The sequence below is a fragment of the Trachypithecus francoisi genome, unplaced genomic scaffold, assembly GCF_009764315.1.
Source record: "Trachypithecus francoisi isolate TF-2019V2 unplaced genomic scaffold, Tfra_2.0 Lachesis_group12, whole genome shotgun sequence".
NCBI lineage: Eukaryota > Metazoa > Chordata > Mammalia > Primates > Cercopithecidae > Trachypithecus > Trachypithecus francoisi.
The window spans coordinates 23,346,413-23,361,534 of NW_022681457.1; the positions used below are offsets into that span (position 1 = coordinate 23,346,413).

Consider the following 15,122-nt stretch of genomic DNA (forward strand, 5'->3'; position numbering starts at 1 on the left):
TTCATGAACATAGATATTAGTAAAAGAGTGAAAAATAATTAGGAAGTGATGGATTTTGAGTACTTGTTACATTTTTTTTATGTTACTGTATTTAATTAATTAATTTTTTGAAATGGAGTCTCTCTCTGTCACTCAGGCTGGAGTGCAGTGGCGCATTGTTGGCTCACTGCAACCTCCGCCTCCCAGGCTCGAGGGATTTTCCTGCCTCAGCCTCCCGAGTAGCTGGGATTACAGGCGTGCCCCACCATGCTCAGGCAATTTTTATATTTTTAGTAGAGACAGAGTTTCACCATGTTGGGCTAGGCTGGTCTTGAACTCCTGACCTCAGGCAATCCACCCACATCGGCCTCCCAAAGTGCTGGGATTACAGGCGTGAGCCACCGTGCCTGGCCTATTTATTTATTTAGAGATGGAGTTTCAGTCTTGTTGTGCAGGCTAGAGTGCAATGGCTCAGTCTCAGCTCACTGCAACCTCTGCCCCCCGGCCTCAAGCGATTCTCCTGCCTCAGCCTCCCGAATAGCTGAGATTACACCCACTCAGCTAATTTTTGTACTTTTAGTAGAGATGGGATTTCTCCATGTTGGTCAGGCTGGTCTCGAACTCCCAACCTCAGGTGATCTGCCTGCCTTGGCGTCCCAAAGTGTTAGGATTAAAGGTGTGAGCTACCATGCCTTGCCTACATTTATTTTTATTAATTGTAACTTTATGTGGTTTAATTTTAAATAATAGCTGTGTTTAACAACTAGCTTGCAAAATCACTGAAAACTTAACAGTCTATTCTCAAGCCAATATAAGCCCCAGCACTGCACTGGGGATGAGCTATAGTGGATCCACTGGTAACTCTCTGCCCTGTAGCATCTGGCTCATAAATAAGGAAGGAAGACAGCTGGCAGAGATGGGAGGTAAACTGTTAGTACAGAAACATTTTTCTGAGAGCTTTTCCTTACCTCCTTTCATGTCCTGCCACATGACACTAATATCTCCTTAGTGTATCCATACCCATTATTGGACAAGAGAATGAAGTGGCAGCAGTGAGAAGAAAGAAAGCACAGAGAGGAAGCACAGAAAGTGCTGAAATGACAGAGTGGGTGAAACAGATGATTGCTGCCTTCACACACACTGCATGTCATGCTTTTTCATGCTTTTTTTTTTTTGAGACAGAGTCTCACTCTGTCGCCCATGCTGGAGTGCAGTGACGCGATCTCGGCTCACTGCAAGCTCTGCCTCCCGGGTTCAAGCCATTCTCCTGCCTCAGCCTCCTGAGTAGCTGGGACTACAGGCACCCGCCACCACGCCCGGCTAATTTTTTGTATTTTTAGTAGAGACGGGGTTTCACCGTGTTAGCCAGGTTGGTCTCAATCTTCTGACCTCGTGATCCGCCCGCCTTTGCCTCCCAAAGTGCTGGGATTACAGGTGTGAGTCACCACGCCCGGCCGGAAAAAACTGTCTTAACCTTTCATTCAGCGAAGTAGAACATTTTCTTGCCAGAGATGGTTGTAGATCCTGAAGTGCTTAGTGGTCAGGAGCACTTAATTTTCAGGAAATTATCCCAGGGCTAGCAGTCCTTCATGCCTGTGTTGAGGTCTTAGTCCGCCAGACTCCTTGCCACTTCACATTTGTCTGCATGTCTATAGTGAGACAGAAGTGAGCCTCAAATGTTGTCTGAAGGAAGGCCTGTGGCACTCTGGGGACTGAAAGCAGAAGACTGAGGGAGGTGGCAAGCTCAGGAATAGAGGATCACAGAGACGAGGAAGAGAGCCACATGGTGAAGGCACTGCCACCCTGTGTAGGGTTTTCTCCTTATATAGTTCGAGGTAGGTCTGGTATTTTTAGGTATCAGACTGTTGATACAGGACATGTCAATCATCATGAGTACCATTTACCATGTTTGAGATTATAAGGCCACAATGAGAAATCATTAAGTCTGTCTTTGAAAGTCAGGGGAATGGAGTTTGGTGAATGCCCTTGACCGTGACGACCAACAAAGATGAGTGCAACTAAGACACTCATCTCTTTACTCGACATTGGCTAGAGTTTCTCAGCCCTTGACTTGTATCTTAGCCCATATGAATCCTCATAGACTTAGAATGGATAAGCGATTGCCTTTCCCAAATCGGAAATGTTTTCACTTAAGTTGGCTAGATGGAAAAGGACATCTTAAATGAGGCACTGTTTTTCATGGATTGCTTCAAATAACATTTAACGAGCCCATATTTAGTGCCAGGTACTGTTCCAGGGCTGAGGTTATGGCGATTCAAGGTACAGACTCTGCATTCGGGTAAGGAGTGGAGGAGGGACAATCAAGAAACTAGGAATTCTCAATGTGGTGAAACCTCATCTCTACTGAAAATACAAAAAAATTAGCTGAGCGTGGTGGTGCACACCTCTAGTCCCAGCTACTTGGGAAGCTGAGGCATGAGAAGTGCTTGAACCCAGGAGGCAGAGGTTGCAGTGAGCTGAGATTGCACCACTGTACTGTACTCCAGCCTAGGCAACAGAGCGAGACTCTGTCTCAAAAACAAAACAAAACAAACCAAAAAAAAAACAGCCGGGCGCGGTGGCTCACGCCTGTAATCCCAGCACTTTGGGAGGCCGAGACGGGCGGATCACAAGGTCAGGAGATCGAGACCATGGTGAAACCCCGTCTCTACTAAAAATACAAAAAATTAGCCGGGCGCGGTGGCGGGCGCCTGTAGTCCTAGCTACTCAGGAGGCTGAGGCAGGAGGATGGCGTGAACCCGGGAGGCGGAGCTTGCAGTGAGCCGAGATCGCGCCACTGCACTCCAGCCTGGGCGACAGAGCAAGACTCTGTCTCAAAAAAAAAACAAAACAAACAAACAAACAAACAAAACAAATTCTAAGCCTAGTGTGTTGTGAGCTGTGATGGAGATGTGCACAGAGTGGTCTTGAACCCCAGATGGAGGCACATAAACTCAGGGCTTCCTGCCATGGCATTTAAGTGTGAGTAGAAGTTGATTAGATAATAAAGGAAAGTTAAGATGTTCTGGGGGATGGGGAGTCCCATAGAAGAGTGAAGCACAGCATAAATACTGGGGACTACCAGAAGTGTGGACTGCCTGGAGCTTAGAATGGAAAGTAAAACTATATATGTCCGTCTCTTCATTTCCAGGGAATCTGGAAGGAAAAGAGAAGTGAGAACAAGATGACCAATGACTTCATGTTTTACCTGAAGCTAATTTTCCCATTATTGTCCTCTTTTAGGATTTTGGTGATCTGATTCAAGAGGTGGGGTTTTTCACTTCAGAATTGCAGTGGATGGAGGATGAATAGCTGGATGTGTCGTTGTCATGTTTGATCATTGCTTTGTGTTTTGCTACAGCTGCTGCCTATTCACACTCTGAGGCTTGGTGTGGAAGTGGATTCCTTTGATGGGCACCATTATATTTCTTCAATTGTTTCTGGTGGTCCTGTTGATACATTGGGTCTCCTACAGCCAGAAGATGAGCTGCTTGAGGTAAAGTTTATGGGGAAAGAAAGACACAGGCAGGAATTTTTAAGTTTTAGAAAAATGTGTTCTCATCACAAATCACCTGAGTTATAGTGTCACCAGTTCCAATGTCATAAACATGGGAGGGTAGGGTATTGGAGTCCTGTTTTAAGATGTAGTAAGTTGCTTATTTTTAGAGGTTTTCAAGGGAATGGTATTAGGCTTCTTACTGCAGATTAATGCCCTGCATTTTGTTAGAATAATTATGCTTTCTTTTTGGTCTTCCTCTTCTTATTGGCTGGGCACGGGCATATCTTTGCGGATATCATACATGATAATTTGTAGATTAGAGACTATTGCTGTAGTATGTAGTTATTAGGTGTTGAGAAATGAGATACATTTGCTTGGGAGAAGTGGAGGTATGAGCATAACCAATTTAATTCACTTTTTTTTTTTTTTTTGAGACGGGGTCTTGCTATGTTGCCCAAGCTGGTCTCGAACCCTTGGACTCAAACAATCCACCCACCTCCGTCTCCCGAAGTGCTGCGATTACATGTGTGAGCCACTGCACCTGGTCCACTTTTTTTTTTGGTGGCAAAATATATGTAACATGAAATTTACCATTTTAACCCTTTTTCCTTTTTTTTTTTTTTTTTACAGTCAGAGTCTCACTCTTATTGCCCGGGCTGGAGTGCAGTGGTGTGGTCATAGCTTACTTCAGCATCAAACTCCTGGGCTCAAGCAATCTTCCCACCTCAACCTCCCGAGTAGCTAGGACCATAGCTGTGCGCCACCATGCCCAACTAATTTTTTAAGTTATTTTGTAGAGACAGGGTCTGGCTATTTTGCCCATGCTGGTCTTGAACTCCTGACCTCAAGCAATTCTTCTTTTTTTTTTTTTTTTTTTTTTTTGAGACGGAGTCTCGCTCTGTCGCCCAGGCTGGAGTGCAGTGGCCGGATCTCAGCTCACTGCAAGCTCCGCCTCCCAGGTTTACGCCATTCTCCTGCCTCAGCCTCCCGAGTAGCTGGGACTACAGGCACCTGCCACCTTGCCCGGCTAGTTTTTTGTATGTTTTAGTAGAGACGGGGTTTCACCGTGTTAGCCAGGATGGTCTCGATCTCCTGACCTCGTGATCCGCCCGTCTCGGCCTCCCAAAGTGCTGGGATTACAGGCTTGAGCCACCGCACCCGGCCGCAATTCTTCTACCTCGGCCTCCCAAAGTACTGGAATTACAGTCATGAGCCACTACGCCTTGACTATTTTAACCATTTTTAAGTGTGAAATTTGGTGGTATTGAGTATAAATCACTACTAGTATGTGGTAGGTGCTAAAGAAATGTTGGCTGGATCACAGTAGAGCAAGTATAGGTGATCCCAGCCATCAGCTCAATTCTGTATGCTTTAGCCAAGACTAGGATCCCATGGGCCTACCACCTTGTAGAAGAATGTGCTATAATAAGGTAGTGTGAAGATTTTTTGAATTCTTAAATATAGATACCTGGTGAAAGAGCTTGAGATAAGGAAAGAAGCACAGATTTGGAGTCAGAAAAGCTACTTTCGGTCTGAATTGCCACAGGTTAGCATGTGTCCCTTGGCATGTCACTTGACTTTGTTGAGGATCAGTTCCTTCATCAATAAATGCCCACTTCACTATGAGCTTATAAGGATCTAATGAAATACCATCCATGTAAATTATAAAGCGTTATCTCATTACAGGGTATTGGCAACATCATCACTGTGAAAAAGGCATATTAACAAGCTTTATGGGCTGGGATGATGGTTGGATGTGGTAAAATAGTGGGGCCGCCCTTGTGCAATGTTCTGTACTCTGGAAGTGTGTATGTGTGTGTGCATTTTCCAGTCAAAAACTTGGGATAATCGAGATTTGATAGCACTTAGGAGGCTCTCAAGTTGATGGACCTTGAGAAATACTGTGAATTCTAAAATAAAAATTAGCTTCTGAATAACCAAAAATACAAAATTTAAAAATCTCAGTATAGTTAGCCAAATAAACTCCTGAACTCAAAGTGTGGGGTGTGTGTGTGTGTGTGTGTGTATGTGTGTGTGTTTAATGTACTCCTTAGAACTTAAAACAAGAAACACAAATATGCTTTGGGGTTAGAACACTGTGCCAAGTTTCATCCCAGAACAGCTATTTACAGCAGCTATAAATCCCCTTAGATAGGAGTTGGTAATGGGAAATGTGACCAATCCCTTTAGCAACAGAGCAGTGAGGAGGACTACCAGGCACTGGTATAATAATTGGAGACAATTCAAATGAATAAGTAATGAGATAAATAAATATTTAAAGGTACTCCAAGATAAAAACCTGAAAAGTGACTTTCTAATTTGTTGAAGTGAAACACAAACTCATACTCATGTATGGATAGAATTCCTGATCTGATTCTATCTCCTTGCATTTTTTTAGTATAAGTTACTACCCACTTAGTTGATTTGAGAACTTTGTGCACTTGTGACACCAGCTGAAATCATGGATACGGTGTGACCAGTGATGGGTACCTCCCTGCCTCTTCTTATGTAAAGGTTGACTTGCAGTTATTCCAAGGAAAAACCTTTCATCAGCTGCTGAGCTTGCTGTCCCCTTACACCTCTTCATTTGTCCTGAAGACTTTCCAGTAGAGCTAGCTTCCTAAAGTACACGTGGGTCTCTTTACCATGTGGTGGTTTCTTTGTAAATAATTAAGAGGCAGGGAGATATGTCTGACTTGACGGCTAAGTGCTTGATATGTTACAGGCTTGAGAGTGGTTCCCAGGGATGGTTGACCTGAGACTCAGCCTGCTGCTGAAGGTTTCCAGCAACCCAGTGTCCATTTCCTCTCTGGTGCAGTGAAAGATTTGTAGAAGGGCTTCTCCCAGTAAAGTCAGGCTGGCCAGTTATCTGAACATTAGCACGGCACCTATTAGAAATTAGCCAGACTAGAAATATCTTTAAAGCAAATAATGCTTCTCAACCCTCCCTGGAGGGTAGGAGTCAGATGCGAAAAGATTATTTGTTGTCTGGATTCTGTTCATGCCTCAGCTTTTTGGGAGTAGCAGACAGATCAGCTTTTAGAGACCTATAGTTAGAACTGACAGGACCCTTTGAGCTCAAGTCATATATATGAAAAATTAGAATTATGTAGCCAAATCATCTTTGGTGCAAAGTATTATTATTATGCACCAAAAGTAATATGAAATTTAGGTAATTTTTTGGTGACAAGGATTAATCATTAATAAAGAATACCTTTTTCTTTTAAACAATATGAGACACTTGAATAAAATTATTTTAAAAATTATTTTGGTATTTTCTATGTATACTTGATTGCTGTATAGCAGAGCATATAAGAATGTAACTGATGCAAAGTTATGTATATTTCTTTTCAATAGAAGTTATTTTTCTAGGATGGTATTAAGAGTGTATGAGATGTGAAAAAATATTGTGGACTGATGTTGAATTTTGACAGTCAAGTATTCTAGACTTATTAGCTATACTTTAAGTAGTAAATAAAACAGTTTTTTTTAACATCCTTAAATTTCTGTAATGGTATTCTTATAAAATGAAAATGCAAAGGGAAACAGTCTTAAAGGGCTGTAAATGATACTTAGTGTGTTTAAGGAGAGCTGAGTAGAGGTAGGTGAGAGAATATGACATTGGAGTATTGAAAGGAGAAACCACAGTGCTGCAAAAAATTAGGTAGATCCTTACCCAGTAAGGGCATACTCTGCATGCATTTTATACTTTATCCATCAAGACATGCAAAGATTTAGCCTTAGATTTTAAAAATTTTAAGGATTTCTAACATTTTTATTTGCATATTATTTTATCATAATATGATTAAAATGAGTCCCCTTGTTTACAGGGAAAGTAAAATGATGTCCTATTTTCATTTGGTAGATTGATATAAATAAGAGATTTTTGTTTTTTCGTGTGGGGCTACCTCAGTTCTGACTTATCCCTTTGTCTTCCTAGGTCAATGGCACGCAGCTCTATGGAAAATCTCGCCGAGAAGCAGTCTCCTTTCTTAAAGAAGTGCCCCCCCCTTTCACTTTGGTTTGCTGTCGGAGATTGTTTGAGGATGAGGCTTCTGTAGATGAACCAAGGCGCGCTGAAACCTGTCTTCCTGAGATGGAGGTACTAAATGAATATAGTGCGGTTCCCACAGGCAGGCCCGTTCATCAAAGATGCCCCGAAGACTGTACTGCAATATGAAGAGAGGGGAAACCATTCCGCTCTGCTCTTTTTTTACTTGACTAAGGCAGCAATGCATAGCTTTTCAAATTGTTACTCTTCATTTAACATCAAAAAATTCTTTCCTTCCCTTTCCTTGACATGTTGGCAACATTGATGTACGTGCATTTTGATTTTAGAGAATCTTTTTTTTTAGTAATTGCCTGGATTCATTACTTTTGGCTTCCAGTTCAACTCAGTTTGTCTTATATAATGTTAAGGTGTTTGTGAGTGTTGCATATCTAATGTACTTCCCTTTTTCAGAGCCTTAAAAATATGAAACTCAGCCAGGCACGGTGGCTCACACCTGTAATCCCAGCACTCTGGGAGGCCGAGGCAGGCGGATCACCTGAGGTTGGGAGTTGGAGACCAGCCTGACCAGCAATATGGAAAAACCTCGTCTCTACTAAAAGTACAAAAAATTAGCCGGGCATGGTGGCGCATGCCTGTAATCTCACCTACTTGAGAGGCTGAGGCAGGAGAATCACTTGAACCCGGGAGGAGGAGGTTGCAGTGAGCCAAGATCTCACCATTGCACTCCAGCCTGGGCAACAAGAGCAAAACTCCATCTCAAAAAAAAAAAAAAAAGACTTCTGTATGATACATTTCAAAGTGAGTCTGGAAATTGCTATAAAACCCTTCAGAAGACCAGAGAGTGGAATAACACTTTATATGCTCTTGGTACTCTTTTTTTTTTTTTTTAAAGAGCATTATGATTATGAAAAGAGTTTTTTGTTTTTTTTTTTTTTTTTTTTTTTAAACAGGATCTCCCCAGGCTGGAGCGTAGTGTTTTGAACATGGCTCACTGTAGCCTTGACCTTCTGGGCTCAAGCAGTCCTCCTGCCTCAGCCTCCCAAGTAGCTGGGACCACAGGCACATGCCAGCACACCCAGGTAACTAAAAATTTTTTTCCTACAGTCAGGGTCTTGCCATATTTCCCAGGGTGGTCTCAAACTCCTGGACTCAAGCAATCCTCCCACCTCAACCTCACGAAGTGCTGGGATTATAGGTGTGAGCCACTGTACCCAGTGGAAGAGTTTTGAGTACATGCTTTGCCATCTTATGCTATTTGTAACCTCATCTTTTATGCTGCTTTCCCCCCTTTTCAATCTCTTTTACATTGTAATTCCACTAAACACCAGTTTACATTCATAGGGCCTTTTACTTAAGCTCTGGATTTCAGTACACGTGAAACTAATCCTGCCCCTACTACCTAATAATTGTGAATCTTTGGACAAATTACTTTCTGTTCATATTTTTCCTTTGAAAAACGGTGATACTTATCATACTTACCCATCTCGTGAGTTTGTGCAAGAAGGAAATGCGGTCATGTGAGCATGTTCTTAACATAATGCCTTGCACGTGGGAAGTGCTCAATAACAGTCGGCTATGGTTGTTTGAGTCTTTGCCAGTCCATCCGTTTTTGTTTTCTTATGTCCTGAAGTACATAAGAATCTAGCACTGTCTTATAGATACTTTAGTATGTGTTAATCTTGTTTATCCAAGAAGACTGTCAGCTCATAGTGGGCGAAGGCCATAACTTAAAATTATTTTCTATTCATGGTGTTTTTAGTCTATATTAGGCATATAAGAGGGGCTTGGTAAATTTTTGATTACTGGTTGACTCTTTTTTAAAAAAATGTTTAACTTTTGTAAAAACTGTTTCAAGGAGGGTACTCAAATGCCACACTTTTGTGACTTGCTATCCTTACCAAAATGAAATGTGGGTGGTGGGTTCCCTCTGAAGGCTGATAACAATGCCTTTAATCTAATCTTGCAAGGTGTGTAAATCACAAACCCCACTTGCTGACTTTCTGCCCCTGTCTGTCATGCTTTACCACAATGGTGAACAACAGCTTTGAATTATGCTAAATGTCAACCTTGCTGCCCATTAGTTGATTGCTTTCCATCCTGTAAATACAGGAGTTATGCTGAATTGATTGTATCAAAGTGATATATTTCAGGTTGCAGTATAATATCTTACGTACCTTGAATGCCTTGAAATTTCTATAAACACAGGTTTTGTAATTGTGTGCGGTTTCTTAAAATCTTGGCTCTTTTTCCATCTGTCTCTTTTTTTCATTTCTCCTAATACCATCGTATATTCTTAAACCCTATCTGGTTAGGCAGCTCAGCCAAAATTCTAATATTCATTAATCAGTGAGGGTATTAAATGCCCTAGTAAAACATCAATCATGTTGTATTAGCCAATGGAACTTTACTTTTTGTTGGAAGATATAAGTGTTTTATTTTTAAGTATATCACTTCCACACATCATACTGAAATATGCAGATGTTATTGATCCATAAAGTTTCCACTCATTTCAAGTTTTCAGCTTCATATTGTTCCCATGTTTAGGTTCAGTCCACTGTGGATCAGTTATTGACCACCTGTGTCCTGCAGTGACATTTTAAGATCTGGACCAATCCTAATTTAAAAAATGTTTTTCTACCCCATAGTCTCTTGCCCAAAACCTCCTAGATCTGATAAACAACTTCAGCAAAGTTTCAGGATACAATATCACTGTACAGAAATCAGTTAACATTTCTTTACGCCAGTAACATCCAAGCTGAGAACCAAATTAGGAACTCAGTCCCATTCACAATAACCACAAAAAGAACAAAATAACAGGAATACAGCTAACCAGGGAGGTGAAAGATATCTACAATGAGAATTATAAAACACTGCTGATAGAAATTAGAGATGATGCAAATAGAAAAACATACCATCCTCATGGATAGGAAGAATCAATAGTGTTAAAATGGCCATACTGCCCAAAGCAATTTGTAGATTCAACGCTATTTCTGTGACTTTTTTCACAGAATTAGAAAATAACTATTCTAAAATTTTTCTAAATTTTAAGGAAATTTTTAGAAAATTTTTTTGGAACCAAAAAAGAGCCCAAATAGCCAAAGCAGTCCTAAGCAAAAAGAACAAAGCCAGAGTATCACACTACTCAACTTCAAACTATACTACAAGCCTATAGTAACCAAAACAGCATGGTATTGGTACAAAAATAGACACATAGATCAATGGAACAGGTTAGAAAACCTAGAAATAAAGGTGCACATCTACAATCATCTGCTGTTTAACAAAGCTGACAATAACAAGCAATGGGGAATGGACTTCCTATTTGGAAAATGTTGCTGGGAAAACTGGTTACCCCTATGCGGAAGACTGAAACTGGACCCCTTCCTTTCACCATATGCAAAAATCAACTCAACATGGATTAAAAACTTAAATGTAAAACCTAAAACTATAAAAACCCTAGAAGAAAACCTAGGAACTACCATTGTGGATATTGGCCTTGGCAAAGATTTCATGATGAAGATTCCAAAAGCAATTGCAACAAAAATAAAAATTGACAAGTGGCACTTAATTAAACTAGAGATTTTGCACAGCAAAAGAAACTATCAACAGAGTAAACGGGCAACCTACAGACTGAAAGAAAATATTTGTAAACTATGCATCTGACAAAGATCTAATATCCAGAATCTAGAAATAACTTAAAACAGTGAGAAAAAACAGACAGCCCCATTAAAAAATGGGCACAGGACGCGCACAGACACTTCTCAAAAGAAGACATATATACGGCCAACCACTATGTGAAAAAATGCTTAATATCACTGATCATTAGAGAAATGCAAATCAAAACTACAATGAGATACCATCTCATACCAGTCACAATGACCATTATTAAAAAGTTAAAAAATAACAGATGCTGGGGAGGTTGTGGAGAAAAGGAAATACTTAGCACTGCTGGTGAGAATGTAAATTAGTTCAGTCACTGTGGAAAGCATTTTGGAGATTTCTCAAAGAACTTAAAACAGAACTACCATTCAACCCAGCAGTCCATTACTTTATATATGCCCAGAGGAATATAAGTTGTTTTACCATAAAGATGCATGTGTATGTTCATCACAGTAATTTTCCCAATAGCAAAGACATGGAACCAACCTTATGTTCATCAACAGTGAATTAGATAAAGAAAATGTGGTACATAGACACCATGGAATACTATCCAGTCAGAAAAAAGAATGAAATCATGTTCTTTGCAGCAACCTGAATGGAGCCAGAGGCCATTATCCTAAGCAACTTAAAACAGAAACAGAAAACCAAATACTACATGTCCTCACTAATAAGTGGGAGCTAAACATTGAGTACACATGGACACAAAGAAGAGAACAATATACGCTGAGACCTACTTGAGGGTAGAGGGTAGAAGGAGGGTGGGGATGAGAAAACTACCTGTCAGGCACTATGCTTATTATGTGGGTGACAAAATAATCTGTACATTAGACTCCTGTGACACACAATTTACCCATGTAACAAACCTGCATACATACCCCCTGAACCTAAAATGTTGGAAAGAATAAATACATACATAAATACATAAATAAAATTAAAAAAAATTTTTTTTTTTTGGAGACAGAGTCTCGCTCTGTCGCCCAGGCTGGAGTGCAGTAGCCGGATCTCAGCTCACTGCAAGCTCCGCCTCCCGGGTTCACGCCATTCTCCTGCCTCAGCCTCCCAAGTAGCTGGGACCACAGGCGCCCGCCACCACGCCCGGCTAATTTTTTGTATTTTTTAGTAGAGACGGGGTTTCACCGTGTTAGCCAGGATGGTCTGGATCTCCTGACCTCGTGATCCGCCCGTCTCGGCCTCCCAAAGTGCTGGGATTACAGGCTTGAGCCACCGTGCCTGGCCAAAATAAAATTTTTAAACTAGCTATTTTCCTAATTATATAGGATTTTTCCCTTCCCTTTTTTGATTACATTAAATTGATGCTCTTAAACTGGTGTTTCAAAATTATGTTTGTAGAGATGATGCATTTTTATTTACTGAGGTTACCCAAAGTTTTAGGAAGTCTACTTTAAAAAATTATTTACTTGGTACCTTTATTGAGAAGGAGTTTCAAGAGAAACACACTGAAAGATAGGTAATTTTTAATGTAGTGAGCAAATATTTATTGTATGCCTACTATGAGCCAGGCATTTTACGGTTGAGCTGATGACCATGGTAAACTCTGTGGTAGCCCTCGTAGAGTTTCCTTTCTAGCTTAGGAGCCAGGTATTTTGTTCATTGCTTGGGCTATAAAAGGTAGTTTTTGGCCGGGCGCGGTGGCTCAAGCCTGTAATCCCAGTACTTTGGGAGGCCGAGACGGGCGGATCATGAGGTCAGGAGATCGAGACCATCCTGGCTAACACGGTGAAACTCCGTCTCTACTAAAAAATACAAAAAACTAGCCGGGCGAGGTGGCGGGCGCCTGTAGTCCCAGCTACTCGGGAGGCTGAGGCAGGAGAATGGCGTGAACCCGGGAGGCGGAGCTTGCAGTGAGCTGAGATCCGGCCACTGCACTCCAACCTGGGGGACAGAGCAAGACTCCGTCTCAAAAAAAAAAAAAAAAAAAAAAAAAAAGGTAGTTTTTGAGCTTCAGATAGAAGTTTAGAGTATTTTGGGGAATGTCAATCAGATGAAAACAACAGTACAATGCTGTAATTAGGATAAAAACAGAAGGTTTTTGAAGCAGCCTTTCTTCTGCATAGTAGATCCATTGACCCTCTCATTTAACTTCCTGGAATTCCACATAGCAATGACTCTTCTTCCTAAAAAGACAGGGAGTCTAGAATAGAGGGACTTTCAGGAGGAAAATCAAGAAAAGTAACAAAAGAACTGTATGCTGGGCAGTTGTGCTGACCTATTTCTTCTAAGATTAGGTTTTCATTATTTCAACTCAGTGATTTTTATTCATTTTAGACTTATGTAATGACCAAAGACTTGGATTTTTTTTTTTTCTCACCTTATTTCCTAGTAAAGTTTTTCTTGAAAACTTCCAGGAGCCAGCAGAAGTGGTTTCCCTGTCCTGCTCCAGCCTATCTCTGTGTTGACATCTCTTTCTTTGTCTCTGTCTGTAATTATGAATCCAAGTATCGCTACTTAACATATCTTATAAGCTTCTACTATGTATGATGTTTTCGTTTACTTAAATTGCATATTTTTCCTTTTATGCTTCTAATGGGATGACAGAACTCATTGAAGTATAAGAGGTCAGTGTTAATACTTTGAATGAAATAAATTCTTTACATTAATAAAAAAACTGTATGAACAGTCTGAATTTTTAAGTGCTTGAATTTTTATGAAGATCTTATCCTGGAATGTGTGTGCCCCAGAGCATGGCCCTTTTGCAAAGATGAGAAAGAAAAACTACGCATGCCAAAGAGAATTCCCAGTTTGAGAAGAAGCTGTGAGATTCTTGATATGTGCATTCTTTTCAGAATTGAAAGCATAATGTTTTGAAGCATTTGTCTTCTTTGGTATTTCAGATTGACCGCGATATGGATGTCAATGCTGAAGAAGATGATGATGGGGAATTAGCACTGTGGTCCCCTGAAGTCAAGATTGTTGAACTAGTAAAAGATTGTAAAGGTTTGGGATTCAGCATTTTGGATTACCAGGTATAAGAACCTATGTAGAGGTGTTTTCTTTGGAGTGATTGGTTTGTATTAAAGTTATGTGACGTAGTAATTGTTTAAGACCCCTATTGACTTAAGCAAAACTGAATCCCAAAGATGGGATATTATACTACTTTCGATTGTTATCTTTAAAATTAGTAGCTCTCAGTGAATAAAATGATGGATTAATTATATAGGAACTGGACAATAAGGGAAGCAATAGTTATATATCTGTGGGTGCTTTTAGAGACAGGATCTTGATGAACTTGTTTATATGGAGGACTTTTGTTCTTCAGCTTTATTCAGATATCTTTCACATACCATAACATTCACCCATTTTAAGCATACAGTTCAGTCGTTTTTAGTATATTCTCAGAGTTGTGCAACCATCACCACACTCTAATTTTAGAACATCTTCAACACCCAAAAAAGAAATCCCATACACATTAGCATTTGTTCCCAATTCGTACTCTCCTCTCCCTCCCCTTCACACGAAGGTTTATAGTTTAGCTTACCTATTAATTTCAATGTGCTTAAATAAATAGAAATGTTCTTGGTCAAGTTATATACTGCATTTATATTAATATATAATATCTATGTATTTATATATTTATAGCTACTCCAGTTATAACTAGGGTAAAGTTACTGATACATTTGGGGGAGGGAGATGTAAAAGGTCACAGCAAGACATCTATATGTTATACAGTTCTACCAGTTACTGTCATATATTCAGAATGCTGATTATTTGGGGGAATTAAAATTGTTGCCAAGAAATCTCTTAACTTTTAAGATGCATATTTTACTGCTTTGGTGCTGCCTAAACACATTGTGGTTTAGTAAAGCAAAATGTGCTCTATTAAAGCACATAAAATGCCAAGTGATATTAAAAAATCAGTTATTTGATATGATAAGGCAATCAGGAATCGATTAAAAGAAAAATAGTTTGAGCATTATATGAGAAATGTTAAATTCTGTTTTTTTTTTTTTTTTTTTT

At 40.1% G+C, this 15,122-nt stretch overlaps 1 protein-coding gene across 5 annotated transcripts in view; it reads left to right on the plus strand.

The window, feature by feature from the left end:
• Nucleotides 1-15,122, plus strand: part of PATJ (PATJ crumbs cell polarity complex component) — a 434,245-nt gene that overhangs the window by 86,721 nt on the left and 332,402 nt on the right. For all 5 annotated transcript variants that reach the window (XM_033225088.1, XM_033225091.1, XM_033225090.1 and 2 more), the window contains exons 15-17: nucleotides 3,341-3,475; nucleotides 7,419-7,580; nucleotides 14,000-14,131. In XM_033225088.1, the coding sequence (XP_033080979.1) occupies nucleotides 3,341-3,475; nucleotides 7,419-7,580; nucleotides 14,000-14,131 (429 nt within the window). The remainder of the gene's footprint in view (nucleotides 1-3,340; nucleotides 3,476-7,418; nucleotides 7,581-13,999; nucleotides 14,132-15,122) is intronic.